General features: G+C 44.0%; 1 protein-coding gene across 3 annotated transcripts in view; it reads right to left on the bottom strand.

Moving 5' to 3' along the window:
- The window catches only part of OTOA (otoancorin), an 80798-nt gene that overhangs the window by 16466 nt on the left and 46710 nt on the right, over positions 1-17622 (bottom strand). For all 3 annotated transcript variants that reach the window (XM_011987924.1, XM_011987925.1, XM_011987926.1), the window contains 5 exons: positions 17373-17508; positions 15603-15793; positions 13080-13173; positions 7661-7790; positions 3097-3284 (listed from right to left, as the gene is read on the bottom strand). In XM_011987924.1, coding sequence (XP_011843314.1) covers positions 3097-3284; positions 7661-7790; positions 13080-13173; positions 15603-15793; positions 17373-17508 — 739 coding nt within the window. The remainder of the gene's footprint in view (positions 1-3096; positions 3285-7660; positions 7791-13079; positions 13174-15602; positions 15794-17372; positions 17509-17622) is intronic.

The raw sequence follows: 17622 nt of genomic DNA, 5'->3' as shown, positions 1-17622 counted from the left end.
AATTAGCCTGCTTTAACCATTCCCCAATGTATACATATATCAAAACACCATATTGTGTATATGTATATACCATAAATATATATAATTTGTATTTGTTATCCCTTAATAAAAAATAATGAAAAATTTAAAAGACACAGGGTAAATCTTAATATAAAGCTCTCTTTTAAATCAATAATAAAAAGATAACTATATTTGTTTTAAAAATAAAAGAAGACATCAACAAGGAATTCACAAAAGAAAAATTAAATGTATGGGGAAAAGTTTATTCTCAGTCATAATTAAAGAAATATACATTAAAAACAATCAGAGAAGACCATGTTGATTCATCATATGACAAGAAGTAAAAAGAATTATCATCATTTATGATGCTGGAAAGATACAAGGTAAGGGATACCCTCATTTGTTGTAGTTGAGAATATAAGTTGGTACATGCTGTTGAGAGGGCAATTTGGCTATCTGTATCAAAAACTTTTAAAGTATTTATATTCTTTGACCCAGAAATTCTACCTCTGGGAATTTAGCCTGAGTAAATGAGACAAGTACCCAACCGTATATGTATAAAGGCATACCTTGAGGCATTTTTAAAAATGCAACCTGAAAGTCTAACAATTAGCTAAATAAATAAGAACCAACCATAAATAAAATGCAGTTGCCCCTGTGGATACCTCCACCGAGGATTGGTTCCAGGACTCCTCGAAGATACCAAAATCCACGGAGATTCAAGTCCCTTATATAAAATAGTATAGTATTTGCATATAACCTATGCACATCCTCCTGTATACTTTAAATCATCTCTAGATTACTCGTAATACCTGATGCAATGTAAGTGCTATGTAAATATGTACAAAATGGTATGTCAAAAGTGCTACTGTATTTTTATGTGTATTGTTTTTTATTGTTATTTGGAGTGTTTTTTCTAAATACCTGAGGTTGGTTGAATCTGCAGATGTGGAACCCACTGATATGGAAGGCTAATTGTATTACAAAGCTATTTAAAACACTGATATAGACTGGGCACGGTGGCTCAAGCCTGTAATCCCAACACTTTGGGATGCCAAGGCAGGCCTTGAGGTCAGGAGTTCAAGACCAGCCTAGTCAACATTGTGAAACCCCATCTCTACTAAAAAAAAACAAAAAAACAAAAATTAGCCAGGCATGGTGCCAGGTGCCTGTAATTCCAGCTACTTGGGAGGATGAGGCAGGAGAATTGTTTGAACCTGGAAGGTAGAAGTTGCAGTGAGCTGAGATCATACCATTGTACTCCAGCCTGGGCAACAAGAACAAAACTCCATCTCAAAAAATAAATAAATAAATAAAATACTGACATAGATTTACATTTTGGATATGAAAAAATATGCAGTCTGTACTGTTGGGTGTAGAAAGCAAGTTATTGAATGGTAGGTAAGTGTAATATTTTTGTAGAACATGAGATATGTGTATGAAATATACAAAGTAATATTTTTATATACACAGTTTCGGAGTCTGGTAAGCTTCAAATGAATATACGAAAATATCAACAGTACTTATCTGTTGATCAATGCTTATCAAAATATCAACAGTAAGTAAAAGATTATCACTGATTTTCTTCTTTATTATTTTCTGACTTTTCTACAATAAACTTGAAGTACTCATATAATACACAAATACAGTTATATTTATAATTTTAAGAAATTGAATTGTTTAACCCTTGAGGGTAACTAGATATTCTACAACCATGTAAAGAGCTAAAATGGGCCTGGGCGCAGTGGCTCATGCCTGTAATCCCAGCATCGTGGGAGGCCAAGGTGAGCAGATCACTTGAGGCTAGGGGTTCGAGACAAGCCTGGCCAAACAAACCCCATCTCTACTAAAATACAATTATTAGCCCGGCGTGGTGGCTTGTGCCTGTAGTCCCAGCTACTCATGTGGCTGAGACACAAGAATCACTTGAACCCGGGAGGCAGTTTGCAGTGAACCAGAGATCGTGCTGCTGCACTCCAGCCCGGGCGACAGAGCAAGACTCTGTCTTAAATGAAAAAAAAAAAAAAAGCTAAAACAGGCTACAAAGCGACCTTTTTCTTTTTATTTATTTATTTGAGATGGAGTCTCGCTCTGTCACCAGGCTGGAGTGTAGTGACACAATCTCGGCTCACTACAACCTCCGCCTCCCGGGTTCAAGCAATTCTCTTGCCTCAGCCTCCCAAGTAGCTGGAACTACAGGTCCTTGCCATCACACCCAGCTAATTGTTTGTATTTTGAGTAGAGATGGGGTTTCACCTTGTTGGCCAGGCTGGTCTCGATCTCCTGACCTCGTAATCTGCCTCCCAAAGTGCTGGGATTACAGGCATGAGCCACTGTGCCCAGCCTACTTTTATTTTGTTTTTGAGACAAAGTCTCAGCTCTGATGCCCAGGCTAGAGTGCACTGGCACAATCTTGGCTCACTGAAACCTCCACCTCCTGGGTTCAAGCAATTCTCCTGCCTCAGCCTCCCGAGTAGCTGGAACTACAGGCGCATGCCACCATGCCCGGATAATTGTGTTTTGAGTAGAGACGGAGTTTTGCCATGTTGGCCAGCCTGGTCTCGAACTCCTGACCTCCCGTGATCCGCCCGCCTCAGCCTCCCAAATTGTTGGGATTACAGGCGTAAGCCACTGCACCCAGCCAACAAAGAACCTTTTTAAAGATGGAAAACTACTTCCAGTCCTCTTTTTACTCCTTTCTGTTATATTTTCAGACAAATTTGCAACAGATTCTGAGAAAACCTGCTGTGAGCAGCAGCTGGGGCTCTCCATGTGAAGGAATAAAAGGGCTAATTCTTGCAAACCGCCTTGGTCAGAGGCATTGGGACATCCACAGAACTTTATTCACTGAGCATCTGCTAGATGCCAAGACACATCTCATCCCATTCTCTGCCACAGTCCTAAGAGGGAGGAACTGGAAATTTCCTCCTTTCTCAGATAAGGAGATCACAATATCACTGAGCTGATGCAGTAAAATTTCAAGATGATATATGTGAAAACTCCTTGAGGAGGGCTCTATGTGCAGAAATGCTGAACTGGTTTTGGTGTTTTTCTTTTTTCCTCTGTTTAACATTTCCTCCCTGAGATGGACTTCACCTGTATTGCTTTCTCCTTCAGGGTCATCAGCTGAGGCCGACTGAAACCCTGGACAGCTCCCAGCAGTTCCACAGTCCTGATGAATGTGTCTTCCTCCATGCACCGCAGGTCCTCCAGGGCCCAGCAGGCGTTGGCTTCGGCCAACTTGAAGATGTCATCGGAAGAGGGGGCCGCAACTCCATGGCAACCTGAAGAAAGGGGAGATGCAGGGAAGCAGAAGAGGAAAGAGAATTTCAGGAAATGTTAGTCTGTGTATTGAAATGAGTAACTTTCTTCGCCAGTCAGATTTATGCATGGAAGGGACTATAGAGTAAAAGTGGAGAGCAGGAGCCCAGGGACTAGACTGAATCCCACTTCTGCCATTTCTTGCTAATTATTGGGTAACAAAGTCATGGAAATGTCAGCTTTTTGCACATCCACATGCACAAACTAGGAGCAGTGCAACATTACAATTAAACTACAAATTCCTTGAGGGCAGTAAGAGCTGGTGGTGAACAGTCCTGACTTTTGATTCAAATCCAAGGCAATTTAACCTCTCTGTATTTCAGTTTTCTTGTCTACAAAATGGAAATAAAATCACCTCATAGCATGGTTGTGAAAACTAAATGTGTTATATATAAAGCACTTAGAACAGTGCCATGCATACAGTAAGCACTCAATACACAATTTCTGTTGCCTACCTCACCCCCTATGCCTTTGAGTTTGCAACCCAGCATAAAGGTTCCAAAATTATGAAGGAGCCTTCCTATAAAAATGGGAAGATGGGCTGCACGGTGGCTCATGTCTTCAATCCCAGCACTTTGGGAGGCCAACGCAGAAGGGTCACTTGAGCCCAGGAGTTCAAGACCAGCCTGGGCAACATGGCAAGACCTCACCTCTAAAAAAAAACTACAAAATATTAGCTGGGTATGATGGCACATGCCTGTAGTCCCAGCTGCCCAGGAGGCTGAGGTGGGAGGATCACCCGAGCCTGGGAGGTCAAGGCTGCAGTGAGCCGTGATCATACCACTACTCTCCAGTTTGGGTAACGGTGAGACCCTGTGTCAAAATAAAATAAAAAATAAAAACTAGGAAGATGAGTTGCTGTCCATGAAAATCATAGTGGGGGTTGTGGATTTCCCATCCCAAGAGAAAAGAGAAATGAGCCCTTTGCACTTCCCTTGGCAAGAGGAAAAACAGCCATTTTGGTCTTTGAATAACATGAACCTTACCTACTCAAACCAGTTACCAACCAACATGCAAATGAGATATTGTCTGTGCTGGCTCCGATGTGCCCAACCTGGGAGAAAACTCTAGGATCCTTAAGAGCAACCATGGATTTCTTGTCTTAGCAGCAGACCACCACTGATGCTGACAGATGCACCAACCCCACCCAAGGCCAGGGCATTTCCCAAAGCCCCATGGCCTCTCTCTTCTCATTGCACCTTCAATGGAAATTCACTGCATTCCAATCAAGAGGCAAAAGTAGACCAGATCAAAGATGCCAGTTGTGGTCCTCAAACATCTTTATCATAAGCCACTTGGAAGGGACTAAAGATCCATCCCTCCCTAGGCCAACCCCTACCCCACTCTCTAGTGAAAACAACATCAGTGGTAGCACAGAACTAGAGAGGGCAGAATGGTTGACTAGTACATCAGGGACTTGGTCTTATCACCGTGTCTGTCCAGGGCTTAGAATAGAGCCTGGTACATAGTAGGTGTTCAGCAAATATCTGTGGGTGAATGAACACACACACACACACACACACACACACACAAACTAATATAAAACCAAGCAGTAATTCTGCTAATTCATTAACCACTAAAGCATAGCAGCAATTAATACCCAGAACCAACTGAAGAACACTCAAACTATGCACTGATACCAGAGCTTCCTTCCCCTGAGCGTGGACAGCCTTACTTTTGTGTACCACATGCACACAGTAAGAGCTCTGCAATATGATGACATGGACTGCCAGATGTTGAGGGCAGTGGGAGCCAGTGGTGCTCACCATCAGCTTTGGGTACAAATCCAAACACTGCCATTTACTAACTCTGTGACTTTGGACAAGTCCCTTAGTCTCCTAAGCCCCAGTTTCCTTTATTTAAAAAAACAAGAGAACACCCAAGCCTGGAAATCCACAGCCCTAAATGGAATAGGCATTCCTGTTTTCACATCCAAGTGTTACCTTTTGGCCTGCCACATCCCACTATCCTGTACCCACATAAACCCCAAACCCCAGGCTCCATGAGCATATAAGCAGATGAGCAGATGAATAAAGAGAAGAGAAGCAGAAGAGCAGCATGGCAGAGAAGGAGAGAAAAGAAGAAGCATCTGAATACCAAGAAGAGTTTGGCTGGGGACGGTCGGAGAGGAGATTGGCCACAGGACAGCCAAACTCCAGGGGAAGATCATCTTCCCACTCCATCCCCTTTCTAGCTAGCCATCCATCCCACTGAGAGCCACCTCCATTACCCAATAAAATCCCCACATTCACCAAGAAAAACAAAATGGGAGAACAATATAATGCATGAGGGATAATCACCCAAGGTACACATAAATCCAATTGTGACACTTCTTTGCTTGATGTCACATGATGCCTCCATCCAGAGTAAAAGCCAAAGTCATTAGGGTTTCCTTTATCAGTCCCTACATGGCTGGCCTTGTCTCTCACTCCCCTCCAAACACACTGGTCCCTACCTCCCATTCACAGAAGCGATCCTGTCGCACCCTCTGCCTGGAAGACTCTAACTGAAAATATTCACATGGCGCACTCTCCCTTGGGTCTTCATTCGAATGTCACCTTCTCAATGAGACGTTCCTTCATGGTTCTCTTTTCACATTATAGTCCCCCTCCCAACACTCATGGCCCATTCCCTTGCTTTATTTTCCTTCTTGGCACTTTTCATATGATATACCATATATTTCACTTATGTATGGACTCTATTGTCTTGCTACCCTCCATTTGAAAGTAAGCTCTTTGTTCACATAATTAGTGATTAACTAATATTTGTTGGGTGGATGAAAGCAAGCACTGACTGTCAACTACTACCATTGGATCTGATTAACTTTGTCTCCTCATGCCTGGCCCCAGTCTGCACTTAGTAGGTGCAGGGTAATGATAATAAAATATCTAACACTTGGACAGGCATGGTGGCTCACATCTATAATCCCAGCACTATGGGAGACCAAGTCAGGATGATCACTTTAGTCTCAGAGTTCAACATCAGCCTGGGAAACATGGCAAGATCCTATCTCTACAAAAAATAAAACATTATCCAGATGTGGTGGTGCATGCCTGTAGTCCCAGCTACTTGTGAAGCTGAGGTGGGAGGATCTCTTGAGTCCAGGAGGTCGAGGCTGTAGTGAGCCATGATTGCACCACTGCACTCCAGCCTGGGTAACAAAGCAAGGCCCTGCCTCTATAAAATCAAATTTTAGGCGGGGGCGCAGTGGCTCACGCCTATAATCCCAGCACTTCGGGAGGCCAAGACGGGTGGATCACCTGAGGCCAGAGTTCAAGACCAGCCTCGCCAACATGGTGAAACCCCACCTTTACTAATAATACAAAACTTAGCCAGGCATAGTGGCACATGCCTATAATCCCAGCTAGTCAGGAGGCTGAGGCAGGATAGTTGCTGGAATCTGGGAGGCGGAGGTTGCAGTGGGCCGAGATCATGCCACTGTACTCCAGTCTGGGTGACACAGTGAGACTCCACCTCAAAAAATTTTTTTAAAATCAAATTTTAAAAATGTCTAACACTTATTAAGGGTCTGCTACATGCCAGACATTCTTGTAAACATGTTTCTGGGCTTAAACCCATTAATTCTCACAATAACCCAGTGAGGTAGAGACTTTCATTATCCCCATTTGATAGAGGATGAAAGCTGAGGCACACAGAGGTTAAAGAGCTTACACAAAACCACACAGCCAGTAAGTGGCAGACTCAGGAGTGAAATCTAGCCAGCTCAGCCCTGTCACTGCAATGTTAAACCATTAATCCATGTTGGTCCTTTAAGTCAATCCTACTGAAATGTTTGTTACACGAATTCACTCATTAAACCTACTAGCCTGGGTATGGAGTATGGGACATGATTCCAGGTTACTTTACAAAAGTGTAACTCTTTTTTGTTTTGTTTTGTTTTGTTTTGAGACAGAGTCTCACTGTCACCCAGGCTGGAGTACAGCGGTACCATCTCAGCTCACTGCAAATTTCACCTCCTGGGTTCAAGCAATCCTTGTGCCTCAGCCTCCGGAGTACCTGGGACTACAGGCGCGCTCCATTATGCCCGGCTAATTTTTGTGTTTTTAGTAGAGACAGGGTTTTGCCATGTTGGCCAGGCTGGTCTCAAACTCCTGACCTCAAGTGATCTGCCTGCCTCAATCTCATAAAGTGCTAGGATTACAGGCTTGAGCAACCGCGCCTGACCCAAAAATGTAATTCTTTGCCTATAGATTTTGTCATTCTATTGCTTTGCAGACATTTCATCCAGTTCCCTGCATAAGGAGGCCTCTTGATGTCAGAGACCCTGCCCAAAACACTGCCACCCCAGCAGCGGCTCAGATACCCTGGAAACACTCACCAGGCATAGGGTCAGAGCTGGGGATCTTGTCACTGCTGTTCCGAACAGATCCAAAGACAGCCCAAAGGAATTCTTTAGGGGGCAAGGTCCTGGCCATCTTGGAAGCTGCTTGTAGAAGGATCTCAGGAAACTGTGTGAGAGAAGATGAAAGAAGATGAATAATAATTAAAGCACCTTAAATACAGATTGAAATCAGAATTGAAACCGTCACACTACTTACTGCCTTCATTCTTTGTTATAGCAACTTCTCATATAAATCTAATCCCTAGTCCCACTAATGTGGTCTCTATAAAGAATCCTATAAAATGATATTCAACCTCAATAAAAATCCAATAAAGGCTAAAAAACATAAATACATCACTTTTCACTAGATAGTCAAAAATAAAATAAAGTGCTAATACTTAATGTTGGGCACATTCATTTTTCTGTGGGACTGTCAAATTGTGCAGTATTAGCAGAGCAATCTGATAATATCAACAAAAAATGTAGGCTAGGCCAGGTGCAGTGGCTCACACCTGTAACCCTAGCATTTTGGGAGGTCGAGGTGCGCAAATCACTTGAGGTCAGGAGCTCAAGACTGGCCTGGCCAACGTGGTGAAACCCCATCTCTACTAAAAATACAAAAATTAGCCAGGCGTGGTGGCACGCGCCTGTCATCCCAGCTACTTAGGAGGCTGAGGCAGAAGGATCACTTGGGCCCAGGAGGCGGAGGTTGTAGTGAGTTGAGAGCATGCCACTGCACTCCAGCCTGGCGATGGGAGTAAAATCCTGTCCCAAAAAAAAAAAAAAAAATGTATATGTACCTACCCCTTTTTTGGTTTGGTGCTATTTCAAAGTTTTTACTAAACTTTATGTTTGATATACTTTGGATGTGTACCCCACCCAAATCTCATATTGAAATGTAATCCCCAGTATTGGAGGTGGGGCCCAGTGAGAGGTGATTGGATCATGGGGGCAGATTTTTCATGAATGGTTAAATACAATCCCCTTGGTACTGTCCTCACAATAACGAGAGCATTCTCTCGAGACCTTGTTGTTTAAATGCACGTAGCACCTCCCCCATCACTGTCTTGCTCCTGCGGGGGCGAAGTAAGACGTGCCTGCTCCCCCTTCGCCTTCCACCATGATTGTAAGTTTCCTGAGGCCTTCCCAAGAGCTGGGCAGATGCCAGCATCATGCTTCCTGTACAGTCTGCAGAGCCATGAGCCAATCAATCCTCTTTTTTTTTTTTTTTTTTCCAGACAGAGTCTCGCTTTGTCACTCAAGCTGGAGTACAGTGGTGGGATCTCCACTCACTGCAACCTCCACCTCCCAGGCTCAAGTAATTCTCGTGCCTCAGCCTCCTGAGTAGCTGGGATTACAGGCATGCAGCACCAAGCCAGGCTAAGTTTTTTTTATTTTTAGTATAGACAGGGTTTCACTATCTTGGCCTGGCTGGTCTCAAACTCCTGGCCTCAAGTGATTCACCCACCTCGGCCTCGCAAAGTGCTGGGATTACAGATGTGAGCCACTGTGCCTGGCGGTGTTTGTTTGTTTTTTGTTTTTTGAGATGGAGTCTCGCTCTGTCACCCAGGCTAGAGTGCAGGGTGCGATCTCAAGTAACTATAAGCTCTGCCTGCAGGGTTCACGCCATTTTCCTGCCTCAGCCTCCTGAGTAACTGGGACTACAGGCACCCGCCACCACGCCTGGCTAATTTTTTGTATTTTTTAGTAGAGACAGGGTTTCACTGTGTTAGCCAGGATGGTCTCGATCTCCTGACCTCGTTCCGCCCACCTCGGCCTCCCGAAGTGCTGGGATTACAGGCATGAGCCACTGCGCCTGGCCCTTTTTATTTTTTATTTTTAAATTTAATTTTATTTTAAGTTCAGGGGTACATGGCAGGTTTGTTATATAGGTAAGCTTGTGTCATGGAGGCTTGTTGTACAAATTATGTAATCACCCAGGTATTAAGCCTAGTACCCATTAGTTATTTTTGCTGATCTTCTCTCTCCTCCCACCCTTCACTCTCCAATAGGCCCCAGTATCTGCTGTTCCATTCTATGTGACAATATGTTCTCATCATTTAGCTACCACTTATAAGTGAGAACATGTGGTATTTGGTTTTCTGTTCCTGCATTAGTTTGCTAAGGATGATGGCCTCCAGCTCCATCCATGTCCCTGCAAAGAACACGATCTCATTCTTTTTTACAGCCACATAGTATTCCATGTAAACCTCTTTTCTTTATAAATTAGCCAGTCTCAGGTATTTCTTTATAGCAATGCAAGAATTGCCTAACACAGGTCAGGTGCAGTGGCTCACACCTGTAATCCTAGCACTTTGGGAGGCCCAAGCGGACAGATCACCTGAGGTCAAGGGTTCAAGACCAGCCTGGCCAATATGGTGAAACCCTGTTTCCACAAAAAATATAAAAATTCGCTGGGCATGGTGGTGTATGCCTGTAATCCCAGCTACCCAGGAGGCTGAGGCAGGAGAATCACTTGAACCCAGGAGGCGAGGATTGCAGTGAGCTGAGATCATGCCACTGCACTCTAGCCTGGGCAACAGAGCTAGACTCTGTCTCAAAAAAGAAAAAGAGAATTGCCTAACAACATTTATCATGAAAAGGAGGTGAAGAAGGGTTGTCTCAACATCCTAGATGGAGACTAGCAATGAGGGGACTTAGGAGACTTTGGGTTGCCTTGGAGAAAGTGCTGTTTCTCATCTAGAACGAATACACTTTGTCAAGACTTGGGATATTATTAGGAGGCCTGTCCGTGGGCCCAGAGAATTCATCAAGCCCTACAAACAGCTATGCCTCTCTGGGTCCCAGCTCACCCAGAGAGAAAGCCTCTCAGCCTATGTATCTCCCCTTTCTAGACTCATCTTCAGAATTAGAGTCACCGTCTAGGCCAGCAGTTCTCAACCCTGACTGTACATAAGAATCACCTGGGACACCCAGAGCCAGCTCCTACAGATTCTGACTAGTTGGTCTGGGCTAGATACCATGGACTGGTCCACCTTGGAATCTCCCCAGGTCATTCTAATGTGCAGCTAAGGTGGAAAGCAACTGCTCTAAGACAGTTAACTTTTAGAAAGCAATGTGCATAACGGAGTGAATGGTATTTTCCATTTTGTATTTTTTAAAGAAGAGTGTATATATGCTCCTGTGTTTTTAGTAGAGACAGGGTTTCACCATGTTGGCTTGTTATATAGATATTTTTACACATATATAAAACTTGTTATATAGGTAGTCAGGATTTTTCTGAAAGGATGCAGAAGAGACTGGGGACAGCAACTGCCTCTGAAGAGGGAAGCAAGGGAACTACAAGTCTGGGGTGGGAGGGAGACTTGCCTCTCATCCTATTACCTTTAGTGCAATTGGGATTTGCTAATCAGGAGCATGTATTACTTGTTTTATTAAACATTTCCAGTATTTAAAAAAAGAGTGTACAGAATAATACAACAAAACACCCATGTCCTCACAACCCAGCTTAAGAAATAAAACATCACAATATAAATAATAAGTCCCTCCTTCACTCTTTGCCTTCCTCCTTCCCCAGAAGTAACTGTCACTCTGAATTTGGCATTCACTTTTACACTTCTCTTACATATAAACTTGGTTTACATATGCTTTAAATTAATTCAGCTAGTATTTATTTATTTACCTCATATCCTACTATAGATATTCTTTTGCAACCTGGGTTTTTTTTAAATTCTACACTGTGTTTTTGAGATTTCACAGTGTTGATACAAGACTTTTTCAATTTCAGAAGTTGATTTTTTTAAGATTAGATAGATATATGTATGTTCTCACTGATATGTGGGAACTAAACTATGAGGACCCAAAGGCATAAGAATGATGCAATGGACTTTGGGGACTTGGATGGAAGATTGTGGGGGACAAGGGATAAAAGACTACAAATACGGTGCAGTGTATACTGCTCGGGTAATAGGTGCACCAAAATCTTACCAATCACCACTAAATAACTTACTCCTGTAACCAAGTACCACCTGTACCCCAATAACTTATGGAAAATAATAAACATCTAAACATAGAAAAAACAAGGAAGGAAAAAAATAGATGGATATATAACATTTGTGCATCAGGGCCAGGCAAGGTGGCTCACGCCTATAATCCCAACACTTGGGAGGTCAAGGCGGGCAGATCACTTGAGGTCAGGAGTTCAAGACCAGCCTGGCCAATATGGTGAAACCCCATAGCTACTAAAAATATATAAATTAGCCGGGCATAGTGGCAGGCACCTGTAATCCCAGCTACTCGGGAGGCTGAGGCAGGAGAATCACTTGAACCCGGGAGGCGGAGGCTGCAGTGAGCCGAGATTGCATCGCTACCCTCCAGCCTGTGCAAGAGAGGGAGACTCCATCTCAAAATAAAATAAAATAATAAAATTAAAATAAACATTTGTGCATCAACTGCTTATAACTATATATTTGGACATCCAGAATATGATTTTACTGTGACTGGACTTAAGAATGTGTGCTGCACATGTGTAATCGTAGGTGATGTTCTGTGTGTTCAGGCCCTGCTGAGTATGTGTGACCATGTGTACCTTGCGCCTGAAAGTGCAGGTATGAGAGTGTGTGGATATGCTTTGTGGGGAATCTGATTGTCGTTCAGCAAACATTCACACCTTTCCTACCCTCCACCTCCTGCCCCATTAAAGTTGGTCTTGGTCATGTAACTTACTTTGGCCATTGGAGTGTGGCAGAAGTGACAGCGTGTCAATTTCCAGCCTAGGACTTAAGGAGAATTGTACTTATCCCTTCTCTTTTTGGTAGTTTCACACCTTCATGGTGAAAACAAGTTCTAGAGGCTGGGCTCCAAATGCAGCCTTATAGAGCAGGGCTGCTCCAGTGACCCACAGATCAGGCAGCAAGAAACATATGCGAATTGTTCTATGCCCTTGAGATTGTGTGGCTTTGTTACACAGCAAAAATGACTAATTCATGCTTATTTTCCATGTCCCTTGACCTAGACTATCTAACTTCTGGAGCCTTACTCCAAGAAAAGTGTCATGCCCAAATGTAATAATCAATAAAGACTTGTTATTGGATTAAATGTGTCTGCACATGTGATTGCATACACTGGACATATATGTGCATGTGCTTAGGGCACCAGCCAGTGTGAGAGCCAGAACAGATGTGGGTGTGAGATGCACACTAATAGCAGAGTGGTAGCTAAGTGATGACCGTCTGCACACATCTGCCTGGGGGGCCACACAAAAGGGCCTGAGTTCATTTAGCTGTGGCCTCACTCCCTTTTCCAGAACCTTGCACATCCTGGAATGGAGCTGGAAACATCTTAGCCCTTTGAGGCAGGGAGGAAGCTTCCAGAAGCTTAGACCGCAGTATAATTGACCACACTTTCTCTCCCCTTCAAACTCCTTCCGCCTTCTTAAGATGGAGCACAACATTACCTTTGTGGCTATAGAGCTTAATTCATCTCCTGAGAAAAGTACTAGAAAGGGTCCCAAGTCCTTCGTGGTCTCGGCTGTCCAGTGCTGAGGGAGTCTAAAAAGAGATAATAACCAATAAAGTGAAAAAAGCATGCTGTGGTTGACATCTGTTGCCTTTTCCCCCAACACTCTTGTCTTTCAGGAACAGATTGTCTTATACTCAGAGAAACTGTCAATCACATGGTCCCACTTCCTTGATCAAGAAAATTGGCATGTGATACAGGCTGACCAATCAGAGTCATCCCTGGGAATTTTGATGGAACCATCAGAGAAGCTCTCCTTTCTCTGGTATCTCTGGCTGTAAAGAGGATATTGGAGGACATTCGTATTACCAAGTGGAAAAAGTAAAGACCACACCAAGGAACACAGAGTTGAGGGATGGGAGGAACGTATTCCTGATGATGTCATTTGAGACACTGGATTCAGCCACGCCTGAAGACCACCAGTGGAGTTTCCCATTACATTCCATTCCTGAATTCAATACATTCTCATTCTCTTTAGTTTGAATTAAATTATTGAATTTCTGCCATTTACATCAGTGTTTCCTTCCTCCTCCTCCCCGATAGAAGAGTAATTATATATCTCTTCCTTTTAATTTACCATAACAGTCTTCTCCTAGAATAAGAAAAAAAAACTTTCTCTTGAACTTGGCAGGATAAAATAAAAGCACTGACCCGGAATCCACTGTTATTCTTATGTAGATCATAAATGCCTACAGTGAAGAGCATTACACTATCTTTGGTGACATCTCTAAAGGAGGTCTGCCCAATTAGCAGTGACAGCTGGTGGCAATGCAAAATCATACAGCCACTTTGGAAGAACTTTGGTGGTTTCTTACAAAAGCAAACATGTTTTTGCCATATAACCCAGCAAACACACTCTTTGGCATTTACGCAAAGGAGTTGAAAACTTATGTCTACATGAAAACCTGTATATGGATGTTTATAGCAGCTTTATCCATAATTGCCAAAATTTGGAAGCAACCAAATGTCCTTCCGTAGGTGAAGGGCTAAATAAACTGTGGTTCATGAAGACAATGAAATATTATTCAGCACTAAAAAGAAGTGAGCTATCAAGCCAAAAAAAGACCTGGAGAAAACTTAAGTACATATTACTAAGTGAAATAAGTCTATCTGAAAAGGCTATCTGCTGTATGGTTCCAAATATATGATATTCTAGAAAAGGCAACAGTATCAGTGGTTGCCAGGAATTAGGAGTGAGGGAGGAATGAACAGGCAAAGCCCAGAAGGATTTTTAGGGCAGCGAAAATACTCCAAATGATACTATAATGGTGAATACATGTTATTATATACTTGTCTGAACCCATAGAATGTAAAGCACCAAGAGTGAACCCTAATGTAAAATACAGACTTCGGGTGACAATGAGAATCCAATGACAATAATGTCAACATAGGTTCATCAGTTCTAATAAATGTACAGCTTTGGTGGGGGATATTGATCACGGGGAGTTTATGCATGTATGGGGTCAGAGGGATATGGGAAATCTCTATCCTCTCCATTTTTCTGAGAACCTAAAACTAGTCTTAAAAATAGACTCTAGGGTCAGGCATGGTGGCTCACACCTATAATCCCAACACTGTGGGAGGCTTAGGTGGGTGAATCCCTTGAGCCCAGGAGTTCAAGACCCACCTAAGCAACATGATGAAATTCCATCCCTTAAAAAAAACATAAAAATTAGCTGGGTACAGTGATGTGCACCTGTGGTCCCAGCTACTTGGAAGGCTGAGGTGAGAGGATCACCTGAGCCAAGGAGGTTGAGGCTGCAGTGAGCCATTACTGTGCCACAGCACTCCAGCCTGGGTGACAGAGCAAGACCCCATCTCAAAAAAACATATATATATATATAGTCTTTAAACTAATAATAATACCACTGCTGTGCATCTGTAAAGGGCCATGTTTTCCAAATTTCCCCTTCATATGCCAAGCTGTGTAAGTAACAACTCTTTGAGATTTGTAGAGAAGCTACTATTGATTCCATTTTACAGCAAATCTGAAACCAAGGCCAGGCGTGGTGGCTCATGCCTGTAATCCCAGAACTTTGGGAGGTCGAGGCGGGTGGATCACGAGGTCAGGAGATCGAGACCATCCTGGCCAACGTGGTGAAGCCCTGTCCCTCCTAAAAATACAAAAATTAGCTGGGCGTGGTGGCACATGCCTGTAATCCCAGCTACTCGGGAGGCTGAGGCAGGAGAATCGCTTGAACCAGGGAGTCAGAGGTTGCAGTGAGCCAAGGTTGCACCACTGCACTCCAACCTGGCCACAGAGTGAGACTCCGTCTCAAAAAAAAAAAAAAAAAAAAAAAATCTGAAGCCAAAAGAAGAAAGGTCACATTTCCAAAATAAGCCTAATAATTTTATCTCATCCTAAGCCAGAGACTCTGTTTGCAGGGCAGGAAAGCCAAGGTTGAGTGTCCCTCCACAGAGCATACCACAGCCCCAAAAGCCAAGCCCAGCCACTCCTCACCCGTACTGTCCCAGGAGCTTGAGCCTCACTGCAGCTTTTTGCTTGGGGTTGAGGTCTGGACAGTCTCTGAGGCCGTGTAGAGCAGTTGCCCAGGCCCTGGGGGAGATCCCCCTGTCGATGATGGCTGCGGGCAAGTGACACAGCAGGTTCCCCATGATGTCCACAGTGTACTCATCGGCAATGGAGTTGTCCTAAACCCAAAAAGTGGAGCCAATGGGCAGTTCCAGCAGAGCATAAGATCATGAACCATTAGAAATATATCCTGTGAGGTGGGCACTGTGGCTGACACCTATAATCCTAGCACTCTGGGAGGCCGAGGCAGGCAGATCATTTGAGGCCAGGGGTTCAAAGTCAGGCTGGCCAACATGGTGAAACCCCATCTATACTAAAAATACAAAAATTGGCCTGGCGTCGTGGCGCATGGCTGTAGTCCCAGCTAGTCAGGAGGCTGAGGCACAAGAATCACTTGAACCCGGGAGGTGGAGGTTGCAGTGAGCCGAGATGATCATGCCATTGCACTCCAGCCTGGGTGACAGAGGAAAACTCTGTCTCAAAAAAGAGAAAAAAAAAAAAAAAAAAGTTCCAATCCCAAACTTCTTAAAGACTCCAGGATCTGAATTGCCTACCTGCCACAGATTCCTAGAGATGGAAGGGGACCTGATCTTCCCCAGGGATGCAGGCCTCAGAAATCTGGAAAACCCTGGCTTGGCACACCAGGAGCACTCAGTAATTGAGCACTACTGTCATTGTTACTGCTCTAAGAATATTCCAGAGTTCAACCACCATTATACTATTAGCACCACAACAACGAAAACAGCACTTCAAAGTCTGTGTGCCACTTGAAAGCCTTCAAAGCTCTTTTGCACTTTTGCAAAATGACAAAAATTGTTGACATTTATTGTGTGTTTCCTATGTGCACTGTCCTGAGTATCTACGGGTCTCAATTTAGTCATCTTCAAAGTAACTGTAAGGAGTAAGTACTACTATTATCCATTTTTTAAAGAAAAAGAAACTGCCAGCTAGTGGCAAGGCTAGGATTCACACCCAGACAGTCTGGCCTTTGAGCCTTTACATTAAATAACACATTGCCCATGTCATGCTCTCAATACCCTATGAGGAAGCTGGGTACAGTGGCTCACATCTGTAATCCCAACACTTTGGGAGGCCGAGGTGGGTGGATCACCTGATGTCAGGAGTTTGAGACAATCCTGGCCAACATGATGAAACCCTGTCTCTACTGAAAATACAAAAAATAGCCGGGTATAGTGGTACACACCTGTATTCCCAGCTACTTGGGAGGCTGAGGCAGGAGAATCGCTCAAACCTGGGAGGCAGAGGTTGCAGTGAGCTGAGATCGCGCCACTGCACTCCAGCCTGGGTGACAGAGTGAGACTCTGCCCCCCCAAAAAAAAAATACTCTATGGGGGATGTGCTATTACCCCCACCTTACAGATGAGAAGACTGAGGCTCAGGGAGGAAAGGTGATTCGCCCAAAGCCACATAACCAATCACTGGCACCCAGTCTCTGGGTACTGTGCTCTTTCCATTCCTCCAGAGTAGCCTCCCCTCCTTTGGACCCTGCAGCAGAAGTCTCCAGAACCAATGGCCAAGATTGTTCCAACCAGCAGCTTTAGAGTAAGCTTCAAGACCCACAAGTCAGACTTCTGGCCATCAGAGCAGGCTCAAGATCCCAGCCAGATCCCTCACAGGGCTCCCCAAGATGGCCACAGACACCCAGAGGGAGGGAATGCCCAAGAAGAGTTTTCTTACCAGGCACTGCTGCACTTTCCTGAGGACTGAAGTCTTTTTGTGGGAATCTAAAACCAAGGAATCCAACCAGCTCTTCCCCAGGCTGATCAGAAAGGGCACACACTGGGAGGCTGGGACAGAAGCCAGGTAGCGGGCCCTGGAGAGGGATGTGGAGAACAAGAGGAGGAACACGTGGCTGCTCCTGTTGACCCCTAAAATCAGGGTCCACATGCCCAAGAGCTCATCCCAAAGACATTCTTTAAATGTTTGT

Source organism: Mandrillus leucophaeus, unplaced genomic scaffold, assembly GCF_000951045.1.
Source record: "Mandrillus leucophaeus isolate KB7577 unplaced genomic scaffold, Mleu.le_1.0 Scaffold32, whole genome shotgun sequence".
Classification (NCBI taxonomy): domain Eukaryota; kingdom Metazoa; phylum Chordata; class Mammalia; order Primates; family Cercopithecidae; genus Mandrillus; species Mandrillus leucophaeus.
This window is presented reverse-complemented; position numbering and strand designations above follow the sequence as displayed.